Raw genomic sequence first — 23,635 nt, 5'->3', positions numbered from 1 at the left:
TTTATGTGTTTAATTGCTTCGTCAATTTCTTTGTAAACACACTCTACCTCATCATCATCATGGGTACTAGTAGGCATATAGACATTAACAGTCGTTGTTGGCTAAGGTCTTGATTTTATCCTTATTACAATGATTCTATTGCTATGCATTTTGAAATACTCTATTTTCTTCCCTATCTTCTTGTTCATTACAAAACCTATTCCTGCCTGCCCTTTATTTGAAGTGGAGTTAATTATTCTAAAATTACCTGACCAAAAGCCGTTTTCCTCTTTCCACCAAACCTCGCTAATTCGTACTATGTCTACATTTAACCTATTTCCCTCTTTAAATTTTCTAACCTACCAACCTTTTTTAGGCTTCTAACATTACATGCTCTGACTCATAGAATATTATTCTTTAATTTTCTGATGATCCCTTTAGTAGTCCCTACCCAGAGATCCAAAGGGGGATCTAGTTTACCTCTGGAATATTTTAACAAGGAAGACGCCTCTATCTTTTTTACGTGAAAATACAGAGAGCTACATTTTCTTGGAAAAAACACAGCTGTAGTTTTCCATTGCTTTCAGCTGTGCAGTACTCAGAAGATTGAGTGATGTTGGTATGGTTGTTTAAGCTCTTCTGACCTACGCCCTTAACAACTACTGAAAGAGCTGCTGCCCACTTTCAGGAATCATTTCTTAGTCTGGCTCTTAACAGATACCTCTCTGTTATGGTTGCACCTTGAGACCAACTACACTGTATCGCTGAGCACTAAACCCCCCTCACCATCGGCAAGGTCTCATTGAGACCTCATAGGCAAGGATTCATAGAGGGAGATTGCATTAATTTAAGGTACTGAAATTCATTATTCTTCAAGATTATCAGTTCTTAAATTTAAGATTTTTAAAATTAAATTCGAAAATTGTTCTGCAATCCAGTATACTGTTCTGGACATGCTAACATAAGATAGAAATTTTGTGCTTATAAATTTGCTAACAAACTTCTGTACAATTCACTGCTGAAAATAAAATGGGGTTCTGGTAAGTACACTACCATATTTTTTCTTTCTAATTGTAGTCCGCTAGCTTATCCCTGTATTCATCGGAATCCTGTTCACAATTGAAAATATTTTTGGTCCCGAGATATTCCGTTAACTCAGGTTTTACTGTATTTGTTTTGTTAATATTAAGAGTTTCTTAAAAAAGAAACATTTTTTTTAATTTTACTAATGAATTTGGTACTTTTTCAAAATTTCACATCTATAAAAATCAAAAATTTCTTCTTAATTTTAAGTAGTTTTATTTTAACACTAATAATACTAATTAACATTTTTGGATTTAGTTTAAATATCAATTTTGTTATTAATATAAGTCGCATATTTAACATTAATTAGACAAAGTTAATGAGTGAAGCGATAATTTATGTTTGATTAGGTTATATTGATGATATACCTATGATTTGTCAGTGCATGGAATCAACATAATCTAATCAAACCTAACCTATGCTCGCTTTGCTTGTTAACCTCATCTGATTAATGTTAAAAATAAAATTTATATGTGGTTAGTTGTATATAACATTTAGGTGTGAAATTCTGAAGATTTACCCTAAGTTGTTTTAGTAATTGCTAATGAATAAAATATCATTTTAAATTATTTGTATAAAAAATAAATTAAAACAATAATTTAACAGTTATAATTTTCTCTAATTCACAACTTGTAATACACTAATACATTGTTGCTTAAATTTAAACATTTGAATGCAGTTCTTGCTAATGGATGTGGCATTATTTATTGTCTTTATTAAAATTAAATTTTAATTGTATTTAAATTGTTACATGTCGGAAATCAATAATTGTTTAATTTTTTGTACACGTAAATAATAAAACATTTTTTACTGACACTGGTGTTAGCAAGCATTTAAAAATATTGTAGTAAAACTATAACTCTATTACATTTATTAGATTCTATCTATTAAATTCAATTTTATTTATTATTACTCTGTTAGACTGACAGTGCAGTGATGGGAGGTCAAAACCTGTGGCCTGAATGGTTAATTTTTAGATTTAATTAAGATGCTTTAAGATAATTAAAAAATAATTTCACTATTGTTTATTTAGAATCTTTTTTTATTTTAATATTTCATACAGTAGAAAGAAGTTTACAATGTCAATGAGCATAAGAAGAAAATTCTATAATTTATGTAGCAAACAATTTAAAACTTATGATATAACAAATAAATGAAAATAAAGGATAAGCAAACAGATGAAAGGAATGGAGGAGTGCAACTTTATATTGATTCACAATGAAAAAGAAAATTATTCAGTTTTTTAAAAATCTTTAAACAGTGTATAAAAATATATCTATATATACAACAATAAACTGAATATTTAATTCTGTCATTGTCTTTTTATCATTTCTAAGGTTTCATTCCAGTTAAGGAATCCTTATTGTTTCCTATTACGTATTTTTGAAATACTGTCCACAACATTCTGTTTTTGACTTATTACGTAATTTATCGAAGAACAAAAAATTAACTGAAATAATGTGGTCTGATTTATTTTTAAATGAAGTGTTGAGTTGGTTTAATTTTTAATTTAATAAATCATTTTAAAAAATTGTTAAAAGTAGTAAGGCCGTTATTTGGGTCTGTTCTCTCAAACAGGTTAAAGATTTTTCTGTTAAATATTTCTGTATTATGATTGCTGGCCATTTTTTATAAAGTGACATAAGTTTGAAAGTATACAAAATTTAACTTTACAGATAATAATGTAATGAACTTTTATTTCTTGTTTTAAGTAATGAAATATAAATTATTTTATGAAGATTATTATGTAACTTAAGTTCAGTGGTATTTTGGATTTATGTAATAACTTAATATTGCTCTTGGGTTTTTAAAATGTTTTGGTTATGGAAAAATATGGTTATGTTTTAATAATTTCTAAGTTTTTAAAAGATATAATAAAAATCTATCAGTAATTAGGTAACCAAACAACAAATAATGAAATTAATTCAATAGGTAATTATGTTATAAATAGAAAATATTGCTTATTAAAAATACAAAAAATAAAATAAATAAAAGTAATAAATAAATAAATAAATTTATTTGTTAGTAATAAATGTTACAGCAAGTCATTAAGTGAAGAAAGATTAGAGTAAATTTAGCTCAGAAATGAGTTAGTAAAGTCTAAGGAAAAAAAATTATTGCTTGAACAAGATGAATAAAATTAACTTTTTTCTCAATTTGCATCAAAATATAATGAAATAGTATTTTTATAGTGAAGTACTTATATATTAGAAAATGACAAGTAAATTTCATGCACATTTTGGTTTGAAATAATTAATTTTGCTTGGATATACAATAAAGGTGAATTACAAGGGATATCTCTGAAGTAAAGACTGCTGGCAAATTCCCCTCCTTAAGGTTGGCAAACCTGTGTCATTCATGGCCATGCTAGTAATGTACACTCTGCATTGTTTGTAAGTTGTTGCGTTGTAGTACTTTTGATTACTTGTGAGTTATTACGTTATAAAATGAATAGGAAAATCGATGTTGCCGCCGACTGTGAAATATATGGAGTCAAACCTTTTTTCAAACCATTAAAACATTAAGCTGGCTGAAATTCATAGGCAGTTGGTTTCTGTGTGCAGTGATAATGTAATGAATGAAAGAAACATCCGAAAATGGGTAGAAAGGTTTAAAAATAACAGAATGTGCATGATGAAGAACGTCGGGGAGGCCCTTGATAATCACCAAGGACTTTTTGAAACGCATTGATGATAAAATCAGAAAAGATCGTCGCTCAACAATTTCCGATTTGGCCCTTCTTTTTCCTGATGTTTCAAGAGCTGTTATCGATCGCATTGTTCATGACCATTTAGGCTTTAGAAAGGTTGTGCATGTTGGGTGTTGCATGTCGTAATGGAACGTCACAAAAAAATTTGAATTGGATCTGCTTTGGAATTTTTGATGTGCTTTCTTTTTCCTGTTTAGCCTCTGGTAACTACCATTTAGATAATACTTCAGAGGATGAATGAGGATGATATGTATGAGTGTAGTCTTGTACATTCTCAGTTCGACCATTCCTGAGATGTGTGGTTAATTAAAACCCAACCACCAAAGAACACCAGTATTCACGATCTAATATACAAATCTGTGTAAAAATAGCTGGCTTTACTAGGACTTGAATGCTGGAACTCTCGACTTCCAAATCAGCTGATTTGGGAAGACACGTTCACCACTAGACCAACCCGGTGGGTTTTTTTGATGTGCTACAAAGAAAAAGGTGATGAGTGACTTAATTCTATTGTTACCAGCAATGAAACATGGATTTCATATACATTCTAGAGAGAAAACAGCCGTCAAGTGAATGGTGTCATCCTCAATCACCAATCAGACCAACAAAGGTCAAGCCACAGCCATTTGGACACAATTTGATGGCCTGTCTTTTGGGATCAGTTTGACATATTGCTGATTGATTTCATACCACATGGAACGACTATAAATGTAAAAGCGTACTGCAAAACTCTATGTAAGTTACAGCGCACCATTCAAAGTCAGCGACGTGGGCGGCTGACCGATGGTGTTGTCTTGCTTCTTGATAATGCATGTTCAAATGTTGCGGGTTCATCACGTGATTTACTGAGAACATTTGGATGGGAAATTTACACTCACCCACTGTATAGTCCAGACTTAGCTCCTTCTGATTACCATTTGTTTTGGAAATTGAAAGAATTTTTCAGTGGTAAGTAATTTGTAGGTGATGATGACCTTAAAAATGCTGTTAATCAATGGCTAAATGGACTGGGAGCAGATGAATACGACAAGGATATATTGAAACTGATGTATTGCTACGATAAATTTCTTAATTCGTGAGAAGTAGTATAGAGAAGTAGTATGAGGTACATAATTTAAGAGGAATAAATAATTTTCAGAATAAATTTTTTTACAATGAAACTATCTTTACTTTAGGAATAATAACCTATTGTAATTACTATAATTCAATACAGGTAGGAATATGTTAATGGCAAATAAAAAATTATTGAGTTGCCAACTTTTTAAAGTGGGAATTTAATTGATGATTGAAACAAAAAGTATAAATTATATTTTATTTAAGCAATTTATTCTGTTATTCACAAAAGTGAAAGTGAAAGTTGTTTAGAAGACTTCTAACTTGGGCTACTGGCCATAACAAGGCAGTCCTTTTGGGAGTTCCTTTGCATTTTCTAAGGACTGCTGTTTTTTCTTTTTCACATTTTTTTTGGAAAAAAAGTTGACTATCAAATTTGCATAGTTAATATATGCAAGAAAATCAATATAAAAAGTCTTGTCTGGAGAAAAGCATAAGATGTGATATCATGTTGGAGCTGAATTAATTTATTGATTATGACCTTGCTATTTCGCTGGAGATCTCAACCCCTTAGGGGATGACACCCGCCTTGTTACGTTTCCGGTCGCCCCCCTCGTTCCTATTCCTGATGGGCTTTAATGGGAGTCGTCTTTCGCCCCCTAATTTCTTACATCTCATAGTAATAAGCCAGGTCTAGTTGAGATGCCACCGATATGTAAATGCCTTGGTAGACATTTACATCGGTGATTTTTAAACTCAACTTTTGCTTTGCTGTAGGCCTCGTTTGAACATTTTGAATGTCCTACATAGTTGCCCTCTGAATTAGCTAACCGAGTTCTCAGAAGCACGAACCCTGCTACTTCTACTTTTACTGAGCCTGTTCTAGTAAATGTCTCATATATCTCCTTAGACAGTAACTTTTCGTCAGTTAATCATACCCTTCCTCTGTCTGGTTCTGACATGTTCTTCCCAGTTGGTACCATGTTAATTTATTTAGCTACATAATATTTCCATGTTTGACCTACATTTTTATCATTTGGTAGACATTTTTTTTCTAATTAGGTCTTAGTGGGGTGATTGTTCTTATTGTTATAGGCTAGGGTTATTTCTTGTGTGTCATCTTGTACATAAAAACAAACCGTAACATTGTGGTAATGATAATATAATGTCAGGGTTTTTGTTTATTAGTTATTATAATTTTTTATACCCGTATATTTTGCGTAAATAAAATTCTTTACGTTTTATTAAAAACAAAAAGAAAAATTTATCACAATTTTTATCTGTAAAGCAATAATTTTAATATTTTTATCAGTGCAATATAAATTATATTCTCCCATTTTTCACTAGTGTAATTTATGATGCTATTGCATCATAATAATTGATAATTAATGATTTTAAAGGAGGATGTTAAGCTTAATTACCCATGGTAAAGATTACCTAATATTTCTTGCTGGCTAACTACTATTATTCTGAAATATGTTCTTATAAATTTATTCATTTAAATGTAAGAAGAAAGAACTATGCTTAACAGTTATGAGATAAATTCTTAAAGTAGGAAACACTTAAAACCATTTACAATAACTATTTAAAATCTTAACTAAATTGTGATTTTGAATAGGGTTGGAAAAGATGAAAATTTATCTACAGAAAAATAAAATTTTTAAACATAAATTCACATAAAAGTTGTGATTTTTGTAGGTATTTTTTTTACCTTGTTTGCTGTATAAAGAGCAGCATGCAGTTTTCATAAATGTTCTATTAGATTTTTTATTTTCTATTAGATTTTTTTATTATTGTGAAACAAGGAAGCTTTTCTCTGTTTGCTAAATGTTTGTTGGTTCTTTTATATAATGGTCTTTAGTAAAACCATTGAATTCAGAATTATTTTTAATCAATTTTATTCCTTTGTGATCAGCTTCCAGACAAGTGAGACCTGGTTACTCTGTAAACCATTGCTTTTTAAGCTGTATCTCATTTTGCTTATGAAAAAGGTAGGGTGATATTTAACTGAGAGTTTGCATAATTTTTTTGTATATAACAAAATGTAGTAATGTCCATTTCATTGATAAATTTTTGTCTTAACCAACTCTGTAAAAGAGGTCTGTATGAAGTTGTAGAAAATCTGAGTTGAAGTTTTTAATGATTTAGGCTGTTAAGCTAAAATACAGGCAAAAATACTTGTTTTAATGGTTGTCTTGTTTTAGATTTTAAATATTCTTTTACTGTAAACAGTTTTATCTCTTAATGTTAGTATTAAAATGTAAATTCTGTTACTGCGGTTTTATTTTAATAAAGTATTTTAATGTCAGATTCTTCTAATTTTTCAGAACTCCCTACAATTATCAGTCATCTGTTATAGCTGTTAAAAAATGTAGTAAATTAAGAACTAATAGAGGTCGTATTCGACTTTTAATAAGAACTTGTCTTGTCAAGCGATGTCTTCATATACCAGTACAGACTTTGGTTTGTATTTTTAAATTTCAGAATGTATTCCTTTTATACCTTTAAGCTGTAAATATTGAATGATGATTGTTATGTCTGCTAAACCAACAGAATAATTGAAGAAAGAGATCTGTGGTGATAGATGGAGAAATAATGTCATCCAAACTTTTTTCCTGTTAAATGTTGTATTTGTATTTAGTTTATTATTAATTACTCTGCTTGATGTTTGATTTGCTATGTTAGTACTGTTACTTTTAAAAAATAAAAGTAAGAGTGGATATTATATTTACATTATATGAAAGATGTTAAATAAATATTCGTAGAATTACTTAAACTGATTATGTATACACTATATATAGATTAAGATAACATAGTTAAGATATTGAGTGCTATCTTGCATTAATTGCTGACTCAGATTAATTAATTACTGGTGATTCACAAAATGTTATTTCCAATCATGGTGTATAATTTGAACAAACGGTTCATATAATGTGTAAGGAAAGATGATTGATGTAACATTTATTTTGATTTGAAAAAGATGGATCCCAGAACTAACAGAAATAAATATACTTTGCCACAAAATCTGTAGAAAATATAATTTAGTGAAAATTGATATAAATAAAGTCAATAGAAAACATTTATATTTATAAAATAATACTTTTACATAAAACAAAACATTCCAAAACTTAAGTGAAAGGATTATTCTGAACCAAGCCAAAAATATTTTTGGATACTGCAAAAAATCTGTTAAAGCAAAATAACAACTCTAAATAAGTAGAAGAGAATAAACAACTAATTAGAAAAACACTTTAATTAGCAACGTTAATTAAGTTAATTTATATAAAACATTTATTGAGAAATAATTATTTGAGAAATTTTTATTTCTTTAGTTGGCAAAACTAACAGCTGATTAATAGTTAAATCTTGTGTGTGCTAGCTGCTCTATATAGTGTGTTGTTATTAATGTTTGCTGAAAATTCTAATTATTAATTTGACTCTGGTTTGTGTGTAGCAGTACTGTATTTATTTATGACTGAGAAATATGTCCATATGGTATTTATTTTGGAGTTGTATAATCTAAAACTTTTACTATTGAATATGAAAGCCATTATCTTACTCAGAATGCAAATCCAAAAACAATTACTGGGATATTCCATATACTAAGGAAACAGGCTTGGTTTCTAGTATCATATCTGCCTTGACTATTCTGCCCAGTATGTGGACGCTATTGATAAAAACATTATTTATGCTGTTCAACACATTCTGAGTGATTATATGATATCTATCTCAGTGTTTTTCAATATGTAGTACTGAGGATATTCCATAATAACAAACTTTGTTTTTACAATGTTGAATCTGTAATAAATCTAAAAACATGGGACCTTCCTTTTCACACTTAGTTCTGCAGTAGTTGAATGGAAATTGCAAATTGTACAGGTTCACTTTATTTAGTGATGAGAAACAGTTCAGTTGAGACATTCTCAGTAACATACACTACTAATACACATGGCAAGATCAATCCTCTTGCAAGGATGGATGGTAATTTTTAACACCAGTTTAACATCAGTGTATGGTGGCATTATTCAAAATCATTTAGTTGGATGCTCTTTTTCCAGTGGTACTTAAATACAATGGTTTATTTTTAGTTTTTATAAGACGTGCCGTGAGTCCTTGAAAATGTAGCCATGGGATATATATGCCACGGGATTTCCAGCATGACAGTACATTTGCTTTCTGTTTCTCATTTGCATCGTGGAATATTCAGGCCCATATAATCAGCATTTCAGAGAGCTGCAGATTGGTTCTAATAGTTCACATTTCTGACTACTCTGATCAACAGATTTGTATAAGAAGATTGATGAAAAACATTGTACACAAGGCAAAAGTACATTTTCATAAGGCATTACTTGCTCTCACATTAAGTTTGTTGCACATTATGTTTATTGTACATTATATTTACTGTTCTTCAGTACTAAAAGTTTAACAGTTAGAAAAAAAGGCAAAAACTGTTTCATCAAAAGAAAAGGTTTAAGGGTCACTGTCATTAGGAATGCTTGTGGTGTAATCTTCATTGATTCTCTGGAGAAAGATAAAAAACCATAATTAGGCAGTATTATACATCTTTAAATGAGGAAGTATAGAAAAAACAACCAATCTATCAAATAAGAAGTACTTTTTTCAATAGACTATGCATCAGCTCATACCGCTGCAGTTGTTACAAGAAAATTACTCAGATAACAATACAAAATTATTTTGCATCTCTGTCTACTCACCAAACACAGTATCTTTGTACCATTATCTGTGTCTAAATATTAAGAAATTTACATGAAATGAAATTGTTAGCAGAAGATGAACATCTGGCTATTTGAAGACTTGAATAAATCAAACTATAAAGATGGGATTAAAAAACTTGAGCATAATTGAACTAAGTGTATAGAATTGAAAGTTGTATTGAGAAAAAAAGATTTTTTCTGAATTTTAGTATCCTGGAAAAAAATTAAAATTTAAAAAAATACCAGAATGAATTTGTCAAACATCTTTGATAACGTTCCAAGATTTTAGAATTTCATTATTATTTCCTTTGAGGGCAAATAGGGACAACATTTTTTGCTAACCATGACTAAAAAACAAAGTGTTTCCAGATCTAAGCTTGTATGAATATTCAAATTACTTCCAGGAATGCATGCCTTGGAGTAGAGTTAAAACTTTGTGAATTATTTTGTATACAAGTATTAGATATGAATGAATACATATTTATTCATTGAAAAGTACTGTTTCTGTTAGTATTGTTTATTGTTTCTTTCAAGAAAAAATCCTTAATAAGAATCAAAATGAACAGTAGAAATGATTAATTTTTCGATTTATATCATTTAAATAAAAAGCACATTGAAATTTTTTTTTTACTTGTTGAAGTAAATAATGATAAAAAAAGATATACAGAATATAGTAGTACAGAGGTTATCAATTATTTGTTATACATGTTATCTAGAAGTTTCTTCTACAAATTTATTCTTAAATTAATTATGAACTTAATATGCAGATTGACTGTACAGTGAAATGTTGTATGATATATGCATATGAATTTGTGTATTGACAAAATTTCTTCTGAGAATACTCCTTGCTGGTTTATGGCTTGAAACCTTTATATTTGACTTTTAATGTAGTTATCTTGGTTATGCTGTTTTATAGAAACAGTATTTTCAACAAACATTTTCAGTATTTGTTGTATATGTTTGTTAATTTTTTTAATAAGGAGTTATATTTGTTGTAACATTAAATTTACATCTTATCACTGGATTACATGTACTTAATGATATTGTTTCAGTTAAATTCAGGAGAATGTAAGGGCATATATATTAAAAGATCAATACTTGGAGATGAGATCCTTAGTCAAATTCTCTTCTCTGTCTTGATGTCAGTCAGTCGTCTTCAGTTTAATTTGGAATTGGAAAATGCTCGTTTTTTAGATGATACATGGGTACTACCTAACACAAAAAGATTGGAGCTTGTCCCATGTAAAGAATTGGGCGTTACTGTTTTGTACGTTGATTTGTATAACATAAATTTTATATGATGTTTGTGTACAATATATATTTGTGAGTGTGTGGATACTGTTTGATATACAATATGTATATGTTATTTACGTTGCTGATTGCTAAGTTTTTGCTATTTTAACCTCAAATAAAATTGTGTCTTAAAATTGAAAAATATATATATTTCTTCCCTTTCAGTTGTTTATTTTATGTATTAAAAATTTTATGCAAGTAAATTCTTGTTTTTATTTGAAACAAAATTGTATACACAAGCATTACATAAAATAAACAACTGAAAGGGAAGAAATATATATATTTTTCATTCAGATAAAAACAAGAATTTACTTGCATAAAATTTTTATTTGCAATAATACTCTATTAGTTGTTAATTTCAATATAGTCATTGACTACTGTATGCATTTTCTACGGATGTGCTAGTCTCAGATTAGCTTCATTCGCTATAATAAAGAAATTGCCTGTGTTTTACTTAGTTGAAGTAAATTTCTACTTTGTACTTTCTTCAGTTTTGGAGTAAAATAGTGGATCCAAATTTAATTACAGGTCATAGAGTTAAAAAGTTTGTCTCTATTCTATCAACAGATTAAAGAATTGGACTCATAATTGCTAATGTTTTATTGTGCTCTAGAAATTTTTTTTGCGCACATGAAATGCAATTTCATGGTTTTCAAGGATTGGTCTAACAGCTATAGGAATTTTTTATATGTTTCAAGGGTACAGAAATTTGTAAGCTTGAGGTCAATTTCCTACATGCTTTCTTACTATACAAAAAGAGTTTTCCCAATCATACAGTTTTATCTGTGATAAATATTCATTCTCAAACTGTGCTTAAAGTTGATTAAAAATTTCAAAAAGCTGACCTCCTTCATTTTAGAGAGTTTACTGTACAACATTATCTGGCACTTTTTGTTCAGATATCATAACTATGACTTATTGTTAAAGTCAGAGACCCCTTAGATCATTATGACTGGTGTGAATGAATATGTTAAATGTAATAATTTCATTTAAGCATCTTCCTTGTATAAAATACAATCAGTTCATGTTTTAAGAATAAAAAAATATATGGCTGTTACAACATTGAACTATGATTCTTAATTTTTTTAAAAATTGATAAAATGGCTGGGAATTGTTATTTAACAATATTTAATATTTTTAGCTGAATTTTAGATCATTGTAAAGAGGTATCAGAAGGTTCCTGATGAGGTTTAAAAAATATAAATTTAAAATTGGCTACCATCACCTTTGAAGTCTCCTTGGGTACATGTACTTTCATCCCAATGCTTCTTTCATGCCTAGAAGTTATATTGCAGTTGTGCTTGTCTTGTGTAGTGTCGGAGTGGTGAACTTTAATTTTGAACTTCACTTTAATTTTGAAGAACAAGTCACAGGGAGTTAAATTAGGAGAATATGGAGGGTACGGAATGATTGTCATATTGTTTTCAGTCAAAAACTCATTTTGAATGGGATGTGAACAGATTCTTTTTGGTGCAACAGTCAATTTTGGTTTTTTGTTGCAATTTCTCAATTACTTCAAAACATCTCAGTGTTGAAGTGAGAATCCACAAAAACACTTAGTGGCACTTAAGTCCTCTATGAAATCTATGTTGAAAAACACTAAAAGTATCCTTTACTGCACTAGGTGATGTTGCATTTTGCAGCAACATGATGAATGTTCAATTGGCATTAGTATCTCTTGTTAGCCTGAAATTAATCAATGTCACACAATTGATGCATTGATTGTTCAGCGACAGTTTTTATGGAAATCTTTTTCTTGTATTTTGCTGGTGGTTAGCTGCCCTGAGCAATCAATATATTACACAAAAACATAGAATGTTCTTTAAAAGTGTTGAAACAGTTTGAAAGTCTTGACAGCTGATTTACAGAGGTTCACCAAATATTTGTTACAAGCAACATATCTCAGATTTCAGTCAAACTGATACTAATGTAAGGCTGTAAAATCATACAAACAACACAATTGGCAGATTAAACTGGCTTGGAAGTCATGTTCTTCAATGTTTTGTGGAGCTTTGTTATTAAGTACAGTTGCTGCAAGTATGTTCTGGAAACTTTCTGTTACCACTTTGTATTAACTTAATTATTTCTTATTTGTATTGCTTGGATGTGTTGAGAATTTGTAATAAAAAAAATTTGATCTTATAGAAGAGATAACTTAAACTTGTCTGTATCTTCTTTGTTCTTTTTTTTACTTTTTGATGTGTTCATTTTTTAGTTATAATTTTTTTTTTCAGATTTGTCCAAGGGAAAGCTCTTGCCCATGAAATATTACCTAACAGTGTTGCAGCTGAAGATGTAAGTATATACATTTATATGTGTATAGAATTTATTTATGGTAAATTTCAAATTATTAGTTATTTTTTTGAATTTATTAAATTGAGTTTTAAATTGTTTCAGGATCATATTGAAATTGGGGATATATTGGATGAATTAAATGGTTATTGCATCACAAATCAAGTTCAGGGGATGCTTACAAACATTATGAAGAAGAATGCTGGATTACCTGTTTCTGTTTATATTATAAAGGTATTACTAAAATGTGTTTTGTATAATTAGATGAATAAGTTTTTCTCATAAGACTAAGTGCTCTTTTAATTGAGCGGTTAAAGAAAGGTTCTGCAAGAGTAGCAGTCAATGTTTTTTGCTGTTTTTATGGAACAGTTGTTGTAATGTGCCAGTAGCTGCAGAAGCCAACTTGTGTTGAGTAAAATAAAATCACCCAAGTACTGGTGACTAATTGGGCAAATTCTTTAGACCTTATCCTCTTATTTAATAGTCCAGAAATTATAATCTGTTTTCATAATATTATAATGTAATGTTTTTAGTTTTTAAAGCAAAAAATTTATTTTGGTGTTAATAAATTAACTATTTGTAAATGTGTGAGTATGTTTATATATTTTAATTCTTGAAAGACATTCTAAAAAAAATTTTTTTCTCAGCGCAGAAATTACGTGCATTAGTATTTGAAACCTTATAAAAAAATAAACTATCCACCTGGTTTTAAACAAGTCAGATCAGATCATTATTAACATAATTTTATACTATATTTGGTATATAAGTTAGATTGATTTTTAAATCTTAACATCAAACATATACATACTGGAAATTGTAACAGAAATAATTTAAGTAAGTAGCATAACTGAACAGTTGATAATATATTCTATATATCTTTAATATATTCTATAGATTTATTTTTGTAGAAGGAATTATCTATTATTAGTATTAATAAATCATATTTATATGTAATAAAAAAAGTAATTATAATGCAATATGCAGGGTGAGCAACATAAAACCGAACCTATAACGTAACCACTGCAGAATTAGGTTATGTTAGAATGAAATGGATAAATTAAATAGAAAAACATAAAATGTTCTTTAAATGTTGCATTTATTTATTTTATTGTTACAAAAGATGTTCAAAATGACCACCCTGGGCATTGATGCACTTCTGTGCTTGACTGATCATATTGAAAGTCCCCCGACGGGGAGTCTTATTCTTTAGGACTTTGGGGGTTGGCGTCCTCACGGGCGCCTAGCCTCTGCAGCTTTTCTTCCCACTATACAATGAGCTGCAGAACACTTTACATTATACACATATACTACACCAAGAACACTACATAAATTACAACATACACACTTACACAATTACACAACAACAACCTACACTGATATTTCTTACATTTACACTCGGTGGTGTTGCAACATCTTACGAAACACGTAACAATGACAAATTACGTGACGGATCGATTCTGATCGAAACATTCAACGATGAACAGAGTCTATCTATCTTACGTCTCTGTAATATGGGTGGTATAAATATAAGTGCAGAAAGCCACAAAACGTTAAATACGAGCCGGGGTGTAATTTTTTGTCGAGACCTCTTAGATATAGATATCTCTGAAATAGTTGATGAGCTTTGCCACCAAGATGTTGTTGAAGTGAAACATATAATGAAATGGCAGAATGGAACAGAAGAACCGACACCGTCTCTTATACTAACATTCAATCTCCCTGTTCCACCAGAGAAGATTAAAGTGGGTTACCTCTCGGTTCGGGTACGACCATTCATACCCAACCCACGGCGATGTTTCAGATGCCAAGGTTTTGGTCACACTACAACATCTTGCACAAAAACTGAGATCTGTGCTCGATGTGGTAAAGGTCACAACGACACTAACTGCGAAGAAAGTGAAAAATGTGCAAACTGCAGTGGTCCACATACAGTCCGCTCCCGAGATTGCCCAACTTTTAAAGAAGAAAAGGCAATTCTCAAAATCTGTACGTAGCAAAAACTATCTTTCCCGGCTGCACGTAGAGAATATAAAAAGATAAACAATTCACGGAACCTGGTTAAACCAGATGTATCTTTTGCCAACGCTACATCTAAACAAATTCCTACAAATGTTAATAATCAGCAGTGCGGATCCTGCAATGAGCTTAAAAAACTTGTTCAGATGCTTTCTGATCAAGTAGCTTCACTTACAGCCACTATCTCAGAGCTGAGAAAAATGAATAAAAAGTCCTCCATCGCAGTTAGTGAATCCAACAGTGTGATACATACGAAAGTTCCTGTTCCCAAAGTCGTACCGGCACGAGTAACGACTATCACAGCTGGCAGTAAGCCACCTAATAAGCTCCCTGTATAACTATCTCATAACATAACTATCTCCTCTGGGATGTTAACTGCAGCATCCCATTCAAATAAATCTCCTCCACCATCACCTCATATACTGGAGGATATGGTTAAAGAACCACCCGACCCTAGGGCATCTGAGTTCTTTAAAATAAAAAATACAAAAAGTAAAAACCTAATCACGTACAGCTAATTTTTATATAATTTCCGAAATTTAATTATTTATTTATTTATTTTTTTTTTTTTTTACACTTATGAACATTATTCAGTGGAATGTTAGAGGTATTCGGTCCCGCATTGAAGATATTACAGTACTAGCGTACGCACATGATCCACTAATCATGTGTTTCCAAGAAACTCACCTTCTACAACATGACCCAATTACACTCAGAGGATACTTCTGTGAGAGATACGACTGCCTAGTAGACAGTAGGGAGAGTGGTGGAGTGGCGATTTTCATGAAGAATGGGGTGTTGGCTACAAGAGGTCAACTAACCGCTGTCATTCCTGCTATTGCAGTAAAGGTCTCTATTCCCTTCAAATTGCATATCTGCAATCTGTATCTCTCACCAAACACTGAGTTCAGTGCTTTAGATGTCTCAAATCTCCTCACGCAAATACCATCTCCATCGTTAATAGTAGGAGACTTCAATGCCCATCATATTTCCTGGGGCTCAACCTTCTGCTCCACTCGAGGAAATATGATAAACAGATTGAGACAAGACTTTGACCTTTGCCTACTGAATAATGGATCACACACATTCATGTCCTTATCATCTGGCGTCTGCTGTAGCATATAAATGTTGACACACCGTCATTCTTTCCTACGTATCCTTGCTCATATCCTCCATGGAGAATAAACCTTATAAATTTTACTTTTGACCTTATGACATACAATAAACAATCAACGCTACCTATTGTCTTTCAGCAAATGTTTCAGTGTGTTCTCTCCAAGATGAAACCAGACGCGGTTGTATACACTGATGGATCGAAACAAAACGATACCGTTGGCTTTGCATTTGTTGTCAATGAAAGAACTTATATGTTTGGTCTACCCGGTATTACGAGTGTGTTTACCGCTGAACTATACGCTATAAATAAGGCTCTAAACATCATTAACCCTAAATATAGAAAAATTCTTATTTGCAGTGATTCGTGTTGTGCTCTCCAAGCCTTAAAAAACTTTTATTCCACACATCCTATCGTCATTGAAATTTACAACACAATCGTTGAGTTTAATAATCGCAACACAGAAGTAAGTTTTTGCTGGGTCGCAAGCCACGTAGGGATTCCAGGTAATGAACATGCAGATTCCACTGCCAAAGAAGCATGTAACCAGCCTCCTTTCACCACCTGAGTTGCTACTTCTGATTTTATTAATTATGTAAAACAATCACTAAGAGCAAAGTGGGAAGGTGACTGGACGGCTACTGTAGATAATAAACTCCGGCAGATTAAAAATTCTGTGTTGCCATGGGACTCCTCATGTAGAAAATCTCGGCGTGAGGAAGTAGTCCTCTGTCGGTTGCGGATATGACACACCAGGGTCACACACGAGCACCTGATGACAAGAGAACAAGCACCCCTATGCACACGATGCAACTGCCATACTCGTGGACTGCATATGTTATGTGGCGTTGCGTCGTAAGTTTAAATTACCCAGAAACATCCGTGGTGTCTTGTGCAACGACAATGAAGTTTTAAACCGGATGTTTCTTTTTCTGCGTAGTGTAGGGTTAACCCAAAAAATTTAATATTGTCGGGTATATTTCTTATTCTAGAAAAGTTTTTAATAGATTTCATTTTGTTAACCGAGGAGGGAGCCTTTTACACACTCCCTATCCGAATCTGTTAAATTTTATTTTTTATATAGTTTTTTTTATTTATTATTTTAGCTTTTATGTTTTAATGACTCGGTCTGTGATATTAGTTTTAAGATTCTAGTGATATTAGTTTTAAGTATTATTTTTTTAACTTAGTTTTAAGTTTTACTTAATTTCTTTATTTTAGTTTTAACCTAGTTCTAAGTTTTATATTTGTGTCTTATTTTTTAAAACTTTTTTGTATCATTTTTGTGCTCTTGTTATCTGAGAATGGGCCTTTTACACCCATCTCGGACTTTGTTTAATTGTTTTGCTTTTATTTTTTTATTATTATTTTAAGTTTTAGTTTTACGTACTAGTTTTAATTACTTTTATTTATTTTTTTCCTAAAAAAAAAAAAAAACCCAGTCAATGATAACGTACAGACGTTTTTCGCCCTCCACAAAAAAAAAAAAAAATATTGAAAGTCGTCTGATGCAAAATGTCAATTGAGTTGATATCTTGTTGAATGTTCAACTTCAGTTCATCAATGTTGTAGGGATTAGATGCATAAACTTTCTCCTTTAAGTAGTCCCAAAGGAAAAAATTGCAAGTAAACAACTGTGGGGAATGTGGAGGTCATCATCCTCTGCTGACAGCTTGTTCATTTGTGAAAGCTACATTATCATGATTAAGTGAAATGTTTGTTGAATGACACGTTACTTTGTCTTGTTAGAAGAAGCTGTATTCTTTATCATTATCAGTTAATTGTGTGTAGAATTCTTCAAAACTTGTGAGGTAAACTTGTGTATTGATAGTCCAGTCAAAATAATTGGTCCCACTATATGATTACTGGAAACAGCACACCGAACACCAATTTTCTCATTGTGAAGTGAATGCTCGAATATCTCTTGAGGATTCCTTGCCATCCAATATCTGGTGTTCTGTAAATTAACATGGCCAGATAAGTGAAACCTTCCTTGTCTGACATGAAATATGACAACGGGTTTATCTCCCCACCAACAATGTTTTTGAGAAGCTAGTTGCAATAATAAAGTTGTTTCGGTTTGTCTCTCTCCTTCAGTTGTTGCACATTTGTAACGCGGTATGATTTCAATTTTAATTCATGAAGAATTTTACAACAAGATGTGTATTTAACACCAGATTGTTGGGATAACTTGTGTTGTGATTTTTTTAGATTGGCAGTAATTCTCCTTTCAGTATTGGCAATGGTCTTTAGAGGGTTAACGGAAGGTTGTCTACTTTGTTTTGCATTTGAAATCAAACCTGTTGCATGCTACTTTCTAACTAAATTGTGCCTGCTATTCTTCGCTGAGATACAGGTATTCAGAAATTTTCCTGCGAATACTTGATGCGATTCTTCAAACGATCCAGAATGAATATAGGCCTCAACTATAACTATCCTCTCCTGGATTGAATAAGGCATTTTACACAAACACAACTGCATTCACAATACTGTACTGCAACAAAACGTATACCGCACTGACGCGTAACCACCTGACAAATGGCAACAACAATCAGTAGTAACATATTCATCCACTAGTCACGCTAGTTGTGTGTGAGTCATTCATAAATAGTGTTGAGTAGGAGTTTCATAAAGGGTTCGGTTTTATGTTGCTCACCCTGTATCTTTTTATAACTGTTTGTTGTACTTTGTATTTAGCAATAAATAAATAAAACGATTTTAGCAGTGATTTAAATGTATTATAATAGATTACACACATATACAGAATTAAAACATATCTAATAAAAATTAATCTATGTGTGTACTCATGGGTAATGTAAAAAACTGGATTGGCAACCATATTTCAATGGTCAGAGTGAAATTTCCCCCCACATGTAATGAAGTAATATGTTTATTTCCTCAATTTTGTCCAGATGCTTCAATTACTAACTTTCAAATAAAACTCTCAAAAAAATTCAAATAAGCAATTATTTTTATAAAATATGATATTTATCAACTTAAAATATCGCTTTGACCCATAATTCTGTTGTATAGTTCGGAAGATAAAATCGTTATACAAATTGAATAACAGCTTATAAATGATTAAAGGTGCAGATCCAGAGTTTAAGGGGTTATATGTTAACACAATTGGTTTTCTTTTATTAAAGTTTTAATGGAATTGGTGGTGAAAGTCAAGAATTGATGATCATTGATAAGCTAAGTGACAGAAGAAAAAATAAAAATTCAACATCACCAAATATTGAATGAAATTATACAAATGTTGATCTGGCTGGTTTTGAGATCTGGTGGATATGTTTTTATAGGCTTCAGACTTATATGCCAAAAATAATTAATGTAAATTTATTTAATTTATGTGCCAACAGCAATTTCAGTAGCATAAGTTAATAAATGAATTAAACATTTGCATTCGTAATGCTGATGCAGTGTTTATATATATTGTCGACGCATTTCCATAATGTAGACTTAATGCATATTTTAGTCTAACTTGAATAAAAAATTACCAGATTGGTTTCTATTTTCTAAATGTATAACTTCTAGTAAGATTTTCATAATTAAAACATACGTACATGTATTGTTGCAGTTGAAGTGCTTTTACATTAAGAAACCGATTTGGCTAAGAATAATAAGTTAACAGTGTAAAAGTACATTTTAATTTATCAAATATATTTTAATAGTGAATTAAATTTAATTAAAATCCAATCACAAAAATAAAGTTTTATAACCAAAATAAAAAAAGTTTTTTAACTAATTATGCTGTTTTTTATGTGACTCATACATCACTCACTATTCTGTTATATAACATGAGCATCTTCATTATTTTCTTATATGGTAATATTCTATTTGAGCGTTGCTTGGCCTAAAAATATTGATACTTTGTTATTGTTTTGCTTTTTCATGTTACAACTATTGTGTGTACATAATAAATATTTCAATGTTAGAATTTTCTAGATTGTGATAGACATATTGTGTGTATATTCTAGATTGTGATAGACATATCGTATGTATGATATTATTTTCATGTCATTTTTAGTTTTAATAACTAATTTTTTTATCTGTAACTAAAAATCAAACTTATAATTCACAGTAAAGATACAAACTGTTCAGTCTTTAATAATAAACTGAATGAGATTCATTGCAATGAATTTTTTTTTTTCTAATAAATTATAGGTACTTTCAGTTGTCTGTCAAGCTTCCTCGTTACTTTAGTATTGAATAGTGTACATATATATTTATGTTAAAAAGGATGGTAACATGTTTAAACATTTGAAATGTGTTGTGCACAAAAGCACATCATCATATATTCTAAATAAACAAGATATAGTTCATTTATAATATAATTTTCACTTTACTCCAAATGAAATTTTCTGAATAAAAAAAAAATTATTAACAATAACTTCAGGTGATACCTCTTTGCAAAACAACAGGTATAATGTCTATGCAGAAGATCGCTTAAGTGATTTGTAAGCAAAAAAAACATTCATTAAATATAAATCTGATTCGGTTTATCATGAAGTAATTAACAAATAGTTTAGTGCCAACTTGTCATAAACAATAGAATTATGCATAGATATATTCATTTATAATAACTTTGTTATTATTATACTACCATATTTTCTTTTTACTGTTTGTGTTCTATATGAAGAATTTTTATGATTATCATTGAAATCCAAGTGACATTTTGAAACCTAATTGATGATTAAAAGATTGAACTCTATTGGTGTGATTTTAGTATTTCCAATTATTTAATAATCTTTTGATCTTTTTTTTAATATTTGAATTTTTATGAATACGTAACTGCAATATATGCACTTAATATATATATGTTTAGGTTTGTTTATATGTTGTTTATTGCTACTTTAAATTTATTGCACAAGTAAACCTCACATAATATGTAATAGACTCACCACCATTAAAAATGTCAACACATAAAATGAAAATTTTACTCAATGACTGGTTTTTAAATTTTTAAAAGTTTAATATTTAAATTTAAATAAACATAACTTTTTTTGACTTTCAGTTTTTTATTTTGTACAAATGAAGTAACGTTGGTGGTCATTTATATCCATGAAACAGTTTTAAGTCATTAAAAGGTGAAATAGGTTATGTCAGACTAATTAGTAGTTGTTTGATATCATCAGGGGAAGTTAATATTGGCAGGCTTTGTTGTTCATTGCCATGAGTAATCAAACTATACTATCAGACCAGTCTTGTTTAAAAATAAATGCAAACTTAAATAAGGTGTACATTTCTATTAGATTATGTTTGATAGTGCAATGATTACAATGCCGTTAATTTTCTAGTAGTGGCCAAATAACATTGTGTTTGTAATTATTTATTTCTTAATCTTTCCAAGAGCTTTATATGTGAATAGACTTATTTTGCAAAAGTACTATGTAAAATTTTTATCCAGTTGTTTCTTGAAAATAATGCACTGTATGTTTGTATGATTAGTTTTCCAGTCTTACTAATTTTTCTTAATTAATGTTTATTTTAGGTGAAACTTTTTTCCATTATTAAACTTATGTTTATATTAAGTTAACAAGTTTATATAATCTTTCCTTTTTTATTTTCAGGCTAGGTGGAATGACAGCATCTTTCCTCCTTTAGTACCACTTCTAATGGAAGCTGGATTAGACCCAGTTGTTTTACAGGCGAAGTTTGCACAAAATGATCAGTATAAAGCTGCAATAAAAAAGTAGGTATTTTTAAAGTATTCGACTATTTTTAAGCTTGTTTTGTTAAAATTGTGTTTTTTTTTTACTACAATGTGAAGGAGTGGTAGCATCTTAAATTCAGAATCTTATAGTGGGAAATAACTGAAACTTGTCATCAGTCTCTTGTTACTATATTAATAAAAAAAATAACCGTGTAATTACATAACTGCAAATATTATTTTTGCCATTTTGTCTGTTTGGTTTTTTCTTTTTTAATTATTGAAACTTATATTGCTAGCAGGAGGGCTCTATACTTTGTCTGCCTGATTTGCATCCTAGCATCCATCATTACCAGATTCTATAGAGTAGCCGCTATTTAAAGATTCCATATGATCTGTGGAATACTAAAAGCTATCTAACATTTTTTATAATCTTAGTGGACTGAATAGTGACAAAAAATAAATGAGAAATATTTTATCCTTTACTTCTTGAATATTTTAATGTAATGTCAAAAGTTTCCCCAGAAAATAAAAGAAACTTAACAGATTCATGATCATAAAATTACTTTTATCTAATTTATTTATGCAGCACCTGTTCTACAAGGGTACATATTGGAAACATTTAGAATGAAAATGCAACTGCTAAAATGTTGTTTAAAAAAATTAAATACAATGTTTAAAAAATGTAATTTTGGAAGTAGGTGTAATAAGTTTGTTCAAATTCAAGTTTATTTGATGGTATCCAAAAAATGTAGCTGCTGGTTCAAATCTATTCAAGGTCGCCAGAGTAGTGCCTTCAGTGGTTCAGTCTTACTTAGAACAGTGTAATGTGATTTTGTGTTAGTTGCTAGGGTCTTTAACTCATGATATGCAAGCTAATATCAAAATGCAAATAGTAATTTCATTTTGATGTCTTTGACTCCTACACTGACAGGTAGTTGTGATTCATTTAGAGTGATGTCATCAAGCTTCCTAAAACTGTCTCTAACGCCATTAGAGCAGGTGCAGATGTACAAGAGCAAGTGCTACTTTAGTGCATGCAGATGATTTCTTGTAGTGGAAAATTAAAATAAACTTCCCACAATTTCAAAGAGATTATGTATTTTGAGATAAAATTCTTAATCTGATTTTCTACGACCTTGGTATAAAATTTATATTGACATGTTCAATTTTTTGGTTTTTCTCCACTATTTCTCTTATTAACTGTGTATATGAGTAATATTATTGTCTTTAAAGAAGTATGTTAAACCATCAGTTTAATGTAAAGTCTCATACAATTTTAATAGGACACTGTAAAACAAATCTGGCAACAATCTGACTTTATTTATAAAAGTGCACTTTTTGTCTTTCTCCGTGTTGTCCATTTTGTCATACAAACATGGGTGTTTGTCATAGATGTGTTTATATTAATGGACTGAGACACATTAAGATGCTTATGGGTATTTGAGATGATTTGAGTGTGCTAATATCTAATATTTTAACTTTATTGTTGACCATCATAACTGCCTCACCACTGCTTCTTTGGATGCGCTGTTTATTGTATTTTTTTTGGAGTATAATATCCAGTTTGTCAGAATATACAGTCTAGTTATTGTGTTATAATAGTTCAGGTTGACTATCTAAACCAAGTTGTTATAGATAATTTACAACATTTTATTGATAATTACAAAGGTCATTGATGATAAACTTTGAAGACTGTTCAAATCTTTATCTTCCAGTTGATGTTA

The 23,635-nt window shown here is 30.3% G+C and overlaps 1 protein-coding gene across 2 annotated transcripts in view; it reads left to right on the top strand.

Annotated features, from left to right (window-relative positions):
• Positions 1-23,635, top strand: part of LOC142326280 (uncharacterized) — a 70,749-nt gene that overhangs the window by 18,391 nt on the left and 28,723 nt on the right. For both annotated transcript variants that reach the window (XM_075368639.1, XM_075368640.1), the window contains exons 3-7: positions 7,153-7,288; positions 10,593-10,807; positions 13,068-13,128; positions 13,231-13,359; positions 21,829-21,950. In XM_075368639.1, coding sequence (XP_075224754.1) covers positions 7,153-7,288; positions 10,593-10,807; positions 13,068-13,128; positions 13,231-13,359; positions 21,829-21,950 — 663 coding nt within the window. The remainder of the gene's footprint in view (positions 1-7,152; positions 7,289-10,592; positions 10,808-13,067; positions 13,129-13,230; positions 13,360-21,828; positions 21,951-23,635) is intronic.

Source organism: Lycorma delicatula, chromosome 6 (assembly GCF_047948215.1).
Source record: "Lycorma delicatula isolate Av1 chromosome 6, ASM4794821v1, whole genome shotgun sequence".
Taxonomy (NCBI): Eukaryota; Metazoa; Arthropoda; class Insecta; order Hemiptera; family Fulgoridae; genus Lycorma; species Lycorma delicatula.
The sequence above is the reverse complement of the archived record's forward strand: the minus strand, read 5'-3'. Positions and strand labels throughout refer to the sequence as shown.